This window comes from Stegastes partitus, unplaced genomic scaffold (assembly GCF_000690725.1).
Source record: "Stegastes partitus isolate 25-593 unplaced genomic scaffold, Stegastes_partitus-1.0.2 Scaffold1571, whole genome shotgun sequence".
In the NCBI taxonomy this organism is placed as follows: Eukaryota; Metazoa; Chordata; class Actinopteri; family Pomacentridae; genus Stegastes; species Stegastes partitus.
This window is the reverse complement of record NW_007579302.1, coordinates 104,392-112,029: the sequence shown is the minus strand read 5'-3', so window position 1 is coordinate 112,029 and position 7,638 is coordinate 104,392. Positions and strand designations below refer to the sequence as shown.

General features: G+C 41.8%; 1 protein-coding gene across 4 annotated transcripts in view; it reads right to left on the bottom strand.

Annotated features, from left to right (window-relative positions):
* The window catches only part of svila (supervillin a), a 59,651-nt gene that overhangs the window by 11,888 nt on the left and 40,125 nt on the right, over positions 1-7,638 (bottom strand). For all 4 annotated transcript variants that reach the window (XM_008300654.1, XM_008300655.1, XM_008300656.1 and 1 more), the window contains 11 exons: positions 7,025-7,180; positions 5,503-5,639; positions 4,704-4,851; positions 4,473-4,618; positions 4,069-4,244; positions 3,420-3,573; positions 3,014-3,293; positions 1,240-1,394; positions 888-993; positions 233-440; positions 7-140 (listed from right to left, as the gene is read on the bottom strand). In XM_008300654.1, coding sequence (XP_008298876.1) covers positions 7-140; positions 233-440; positions 888-993; positions 1,240-1,394; positions 3,014-3,293; positions 3,420-3,573; positions 4,069-4,244; positions 4,473-4,618; positions 4,704-4,851; positions 5,503-5,639; positions 7,025-7,180 — 1,800 coding nt within the window. The remainder of the gene's footprint in view (positions 1-6; positions 141-232; positions 441-887; positions 994-1,239; positions 1,395-3,013; positions 3,294-3,419; positions 3,574-4,068; positions 4,245-4,472; positions 4,619-4,703; positions 4,852-5,502; positions 5,640-7,024; positions 7,181-7,638) is intronic.

Below are 7,638 nucleotides of genomic sequence, written 5' to 3'. Positions count from 1 at the left end.
CTATACCTTGCAACATGCAGTCGTACGCTTTCCTGTCCCTCCTCCCGAGGGCCTCCCAGAATCCTGTGGACTCTGCCCCCTCATCACATTCCCGAATGGACACCTTGCTGCTGCTGTGGAGGCCTGTTTCCAGAGGACAACTGCAAGAAAAAAAAACAAAAACAGAAGGTGTCACACTCAGCTCAGCTCCTACCTCCTCAATCCTTCTTTAAAACAAACAGTTTCCACGTACTGTTCTTTGATCTTATTGGCGGCAGTGCGAGCCACCTCCCTTGTGTGCATCTGGGACTTGCAGCCATGCCACAGGTAAATGACGGCCTGGCTGACGCTCAGCAACACCATGGAGACTCTGGAGCGCAGACTGCTGCAGTGACAAGCCACCTCCAGCAGGTGTCCCTCCACCTCCACTTCCCCACGCACACAGTACAGACGCCAATCATCTGAGATGAAGAGGCGCAAAAAAAAACAAAAAACAAGTAATGAAGAAGACAGCAAGTTTTTAGTTTTTTTTAAAAACACATTATCTTTCAAAAGTTCTCTGCACATTAACTGCAGAAGAAAAAAAAGTACTTTAACTGAAAAAAAAAAGAAAAAAGAAATAAGCCCATTTATTTAGAAGTGTGGGAACATTCAGAGCTCTAGCAAATTTCAGCATGAGTGTTGATCCCTCAGGATGGTTTCTATTTTGAACATTGAATTGTTCTCTATCCTACAATGCAGTCCTCAGATATGACTCACTCCTTCTGGGGGAATGAAGAATTTACATGACTGCAATAGAGACAGTTATTGCTGTGAATGCAAGTCTGAGAAGCCACTTTAAGTCTCAAGTTAGAACTATCAGAAATCCAGTACAGTACAATTGTCTTAAAGAAATGATGTGGCCGTACTCTGTGAGTTTTCCTCCTCCTCTTCTCTTTTTCCAGAGTGGACAACCATCCCTCCTTTGAAACACTGCAGGAAACACGGAGGTTCCTTACCCTGCTGAACCTGAACCTGTTGGAAAAAAGAACAAACAAAAAAAAAGAAGAAAGAAAAGTCAAACAGCAAAAGAAAAAGTTCACACAAAATTCCAACAGGGACAAGGACAGACAAAGAAAATGAAATGAAATTAAATGAAAAACACTTTATTTATCCCAGAAGGGAAATTCAATTCAATTCAAAAATTCAAAAATTCAATTCAAAAACAGACTTGTATTTATGATGACATTGTTTTTTTCAGACACACTCTCTTTTGAGTACCTGTGCTCCCCTCTCCTCGTCCAGCTCCACCGTCATGAGCGCTGACGTCCCTTTCTCACTGACGGTGGAGTTGCGGCCCTGCCAGAAGAAGTAGCAGCACTTCTCCTTCCCGGCTCCTGCTGTCTTCAACTGCTCTGGGTTCTGCCTCTTGCCAACTGATGACAAAAGAATGTAAAACAGACAATAATAAGTGCCAGAACATGGTCAGAAAAACTACAACATGCTGACCTTGTTTTGTTTTTTGCTGGTTTTACAATAAAAGTCTAATTGACTATATATTGCTGTGAGCTCTGATTGATGGAAGCTGCAGGGATATGGTGCTCTGTGAGCCCATAAGGACAACATTTAATATAAAAATGTATTATCCAACATTTAATACACATCCCTCTTCTGTCACATCTGGTTCTCCTTCGGGTGGTCCAGGGTTTCTACCAGTCTCCACCATCACCTGTATCTAGATTCCAGGTGTTCCTGTGTTGACCCTGTGATGGACTGGCGACCAGTCGAGTCTGTACCCTGCCTTTACTCTGTCAGCTGGGAGTGGCTCTTGACTTTTTACTCCAAATTATTCCACATCAAGTCAACTAAAAACATCATTGACTATGTTACGCTATTGCTTGCTGGGATTGTCTCCAACTGATCATTGCACAAACACTGACTTTGCAGCTCTATTTTTCTTCATTTACTTTCCAACAGCTCTTGTTAACTTAACTGTCTGCACTCTTTAATTCCGGGTTTTGCTTTCTGCAAATTTGTGGTGTGTCACAACTGAGTAGTTTGCTGAATTTCACACAAACATGTTGGAGTTTGTTTTATTCTGTTTTGCAAAGCAAGAGTTAAGAGAACAGCATAGTCAACCTTACTGTAAGACATAATAATAATACTTATACAGTGCTATTCAAGACACACAGCGGCGCTTTACAAAGTAGGTAAGTACACAAAATGAAGACATAAATGGATAAAATATAAAGTGAAAGGAGCATACTACATCTTTAGATTTGTGTAGTTTATAACTATAGAGGATTTGTGTCTAAATCAAAGATTTACACTGACATGTACTTAGAGTGACTCAGAAGGTTTTTACAGAGGTTTTTATGCAGTTGAACTGGCAGTAAACTGTAAATGCTCCCTTTAGTTGTGTTTTCAAACATCACAGTTTACTTAATGAGCAGCCTTACACATTGTCTTAATTTCTTAATTTGCCACTGTCCTCTAAACCTGGTGGCAGAGCACTGGCGTCCATAAAATAGAAACACACAAAATTTTTAGTTTTAATCCCACTGTTTTCAATTATTTTAAAAATGACAGCAAGATTTAACTTGATTGAACAAAGTCCCCAGAAGTTGTGGTACTATAAAATATTTATGTGAAAATCTCTTTCTGCAGATTAATAAACCAAAGAGATGGATCTACATGCCCATTTGGAATCTTGCAAACATTTAAATTTCTGCTCAAAAACTTTTCCATGATATATTCTATTTTGGGTAATAACTTCTGGTACTGACAGATTACACTCTCCTGGTTTTCTTCTAACAGTAAGGACGATGAATTCATGCATATTGTTCCCTCCAATTATCAATCAGTTAACCCTGATTCACATGAGACTTGTTTCTACCACAGACTCTGGTGGACACAGAACTATTTATTGAAACACTAAAAAATTAATCACTTACTATTTTTCTCCCTAACTGCTCCTCGAATCTTCTCAAAATGTTTTTGAATTCTAGATGAAACAGTGTTACATAGGAATACAGTACATGAGCTCAGTACTGACCTGCAGTGCTGACCATGTATTTCCACTTCACCACGTAGGTGTCACCCTCGTGGAACTGGCCGATGCTCTGACGAGGCAGGCGGCTGTAGTCGAACTCCAGGATGTGCCACACCTCCACAGCCAGAGTGCTGATCTCGTAGCTCCGCCACTCCTCTGCCTCCACCAGGCCGTAGCCACGACCCACATTGAACCCATCCAGCTTGGTGCAGACGGGTGCGTCATGGAGGGGCAGCATCAGGGAGGCGTCATATGCTCGGGGCTGATCAGAGGTGTGCTGCTCCTGGAGTAAAGATGTTGAAAGAAAGAAATAAAAATGATGGCAGATGAAGACAGAATGTGCATCTGATACTGTACAACCCTCACATGAATGACAGGAATTTGATGCAGTGAAGTACTTTTTTGACACCTTTTGATCTGTGATGTGATCGTTGGTGTTTTTTGTGGGACTGGGTGTTTTCCTGGAGTCACTCCAGTCCACGAACTTCTCTTTGAAGAGGGTGGTCTCATTGTGTTGAGTCAGTCTGCCAAACACTGCCCAGTCAGGTCGGCCCTGGCCTTTCCTACAGGCGAAGAAGAGACAATATGTCAGTGGTACTTCAATACTGGTACTTCAGTCAGTTAAGATGTTGTCTATACACTGCTGTCCTAACAGCAGTTATCCGAGGCTGGATTTACAGCATTTTGAACATCAAGCAAGATTAAAACACTAAATTCAGTCTGATTACATTCTATTTGGGGGTTTCTTTTCCCTAGGCTAATCAACATTAGAAAGAATAATTTCATTCAGAGCTGCAATTAGAATAAAACTTATGAACAAAATGCCATAGTCACTGACAAATCTCCATCATATCAGGATTTTTCATTGGATATTTTACATTTTTATACAAATACAGTGTCTAAATGACCCATTTGTATAGAGAGTGGAGATTTCTTGACTTTGAAATGATTCCATGAAGAGGAAGAACAGTTTGTAAATACACATCCAGTAAACAATGATCTACTGAATATGCAATATATATGCAATTGTGTGTTAGAGCAGTAGTATGTTTCCATACTTCGGTATGAGTGGGTTACACTCTCCCGGGTCCAGCGGGTTGATGTCACAGTTTGTGTAGTCGAATGTCCCGTTCCACAGGTGCTTAGCCAGCTGGAAGGCCACTTTCCTCTGTGCTAGAGTCACTTCCTTCCCATGCCAAATGTACATCTCACTGCCAAAGTCAAAAACCAAAACCTGCACAGAAAACACACAGAGGGAGAGAAAGAGATTTTTTTTAATGGCATGCATTGACGTTTGCCACAATGTCATTTTCAAACTGCCGCTCGGGGGAGCCAAAGTCATTCTAAAAATCTACACACACTCTTGAGGGGTTTAAAAATTATTTTGGAGTTGTGACTGCTTTATAGTTTTACATGTTCATCAGTCACTGAGTGAAAAAAATGTTAACTTAGGCTGTCGGACCTCCTTGGGGTTGAGCAGCGAACAGCGGGGCATCTTGGCCCAAAAATCATCATCTGGGACCAGTTTGTCGTCCATCAGCCGGTAAATGCAGTTTGTCTCCACGATGGCACCCTCATACAGCTCATCCTCGTCTGGTGTTCCTGCAGCTACAGAAAGACAAGCAAGGGCTTCAGCTTGCTTTTCACCGCTTCAGGAACTGTTTTCTCAAGGTTGTCAGATTTGAATCCTTACACTGATAATTTGACTGGCCTCCCAGACTCTTCCAGAACTCCTTGACAGCATGGCTGTGTGAGCTGATGCCTTCCTCGATGACCTGGACGTAGTTAGCTCGGCAACCCAAGTCTCTTTTGCTCTGGATGAAATTAGCTAGCTCTGAAGCCTGAGGAGAAAAAAAAGAGAATATCTTATAACAAATTAAGAAACAAGTCATGTTGAATTTAGTTCCAAAAACGCAAGTATTCTGTTCTCCCTACAGAGGTAAACTTTTGTTTATGAAGGGGTTGTAGACTGATATCAATTGAACCTTTAAATCATTTTTTGAGGGAAAAAAAATCAGCTGATTACGCTCTATTACACAAAACCTTGCCACTTTGTCAACGACTTTAGAATGGACTGAACTAAAACAACTTCATAAATAATGTGGCTGAGTCTGGGAGCCTTCCTTTATGTCACATTGAGGTCACCATTTTGCTCAGCCAACCAGAGGTCATCACACCAGACACACACACACACACACTTCTTCCTGAGTTGTGCCGCTGCTGCTTCCTCTTAACACTTTGTTTACATCCGCAAGCTTGGGATGCAGGCCTGTCCTACATACAGTAGCAGCACCCTTAGTGTGCCTCTGTTTATATGACTAAGAGGGTTTTAAAATGATTTTAAATCCACACAAAAATATACAAATCAAAAAGCAGCACAAAACAATTCTGACTTGCACTCAAGTTAATAAAAAAAAACAAAAAAAAAAACAACAAGCAAATGCTTTTCTAATCATTTGTCTTACTTTGCGGTGCTTTAACTCGTTACTCACTTTGCTCTTCTCAATGACGTTGGCAAACTCTCCGGTCCAGATGAAGCAGTGGTGTGGCGTGATGAGCAGGAAACAGTCTCCGCTGTTCAGTGAGGACGCTCTGGGTTCCACCAACCTGGTCTGGACGTGCCGTCGGCCTGGTTTCACACAGACAGACAGACAGACAGGTGGCTCATCAGTGACCACTATGATTATCACTGTCAGCATGCTGGATTGTCACACTAGCAGTATCACCACCACTTGACCCTGCATATGCATCAAACTTTTTTTTTACTAAAAACGAAGGCATGTACTGGTGTGAATAAAAACATGGGGATATTTAGAGGCCTAAACAGTTCGGGATCAGTCTAACTCATCAGAAACCAGCAACCCTTAAGCAAACCTCTCTAGAACTGTGAGGTTGGGACAGCTAGCCTCCCAACAATGGTATCCCCAGGGTAGTGGATTTGCTGTGGATTACAGACAGTAGTGTTTGGAGGAGCGGATCAGCCCAGGATAGTGTGAGGTGACCTGGGGAGAATGATTTAGAGCTACAGCTGTCACCAACAGACGTGTGGAGGAGGTGCAAAGACACCAAAATAGACTCTCGTGTCCCATTTTAGATATCCTCTGGAAAGCACACCCTTGAAGCAGCATCCTCCACAGCTTTGTGTAAATCAGTAGCTATTTGTTTTTCCATCCTCTTTAACGACTAAATGGAACAGCTGCTACAGACTCTGCCACACTGACTGTGTATTTTACATACACAGCCACAATCCTAAAACCACCTGGCTAACAACAGAAAACACGTCATCCTTGGGCTCTTTGTCATGTTCCTCAAGCCGTTCCCAAATAGCTTCTGCAGTGTGGCAGGTGAACGCAACGAAAGTAACGTCCACTAACATGCCAGGACCTAAGATGCCAAACAGGGTGAACATAGCAGACATTGCCATATTATCATGTTGACACCACCATCTGGTAAGCATCAGCTGACTTTAGTCCTGAACTCAAGAATTGCTGAAACTATCGTGTCAACAAAACCTCAGCGTCACTGGCATTGCTGTAGCTGTAATTTAGCACTCTGCAGTACAATTTGTCTACTGACGTAGGCTCAAAAGAAGTAACCTACATAATTTTAACTTAAACTTAAACGCACAGAAAGTAAACAAAGTGACTTTAAGTAAGAAAAAAAACAGAGATTGGCCTCACAGTAAGAAGGTGTTGGACTACAACCCACTGTCTCATGGAACGAATGGATGGAAATAAAACTGATGAGTTAACTTAAAATGTGAACCTGGATCTAGATCTGTGTGGAATCACTGCTCATTACAATTTAACTAAATATAATTTTGAAAAGACAGGCCTGAAGAAATGTGGACAAGATGAGCACTTTTCTCTTTTTAATCATCAGCAACTGCACCTGTTAAAGTCAATCTAGTATGGACTGTCCACAAAACGTTTTTATGTTTTAAATATAAAAAATGATCCTGTTTTGAGCGCATGTGTTGCTGTATGTGTGGGGCAGCTTTTCAACTCGACTGACCTTTGACTTGCAGGAGCATGAGTTTCTTATAAGGCACGGCGCTGTTGTTGGACATCTGCTCAGAGATGTTGACACTGCGCAGGCTGACACTGCTGAAGTTCTCCTTGCTGGCCAGACCAGCTAGAGCCACTTCAGAGAAACCAGAGTTCTTATTCACTGCAGTGAACAGAGCAGAGCACCGACCGCAGACAGGACATAGAAAAAACAAACAAACAAAAAAAAACATTAAACACTACATTTAATACAAATATACAGCAAAGAGACAACAGTCAGACACACCTGGCCTTTCAGGCATAACACTGAGTGTCTTTATATGACAGCAACAAGTCCCGACACAGTTTAGGTGGTTTAATTGATGTCAGGAGGTAAACAAGGAAGTTACATGACACTGACTGTGGGCTCTCTGACGTCACATTCAGAAAAAACCTGCAGAGCACGTGCATTTCAAAAACAACACTGTGCTTCTGAGGACTGCTCTGCACAATTACAGGAAAGTGGCTCACATGTAGGTCAGTTCAAGTCCCAAAGTAGGTTGCATGGGTCAGTTCAAAACAAGGAGACATTAGGTAGTACAATAAGTACATTAATAAAGACATTTAATTTTAAAAAGCAAG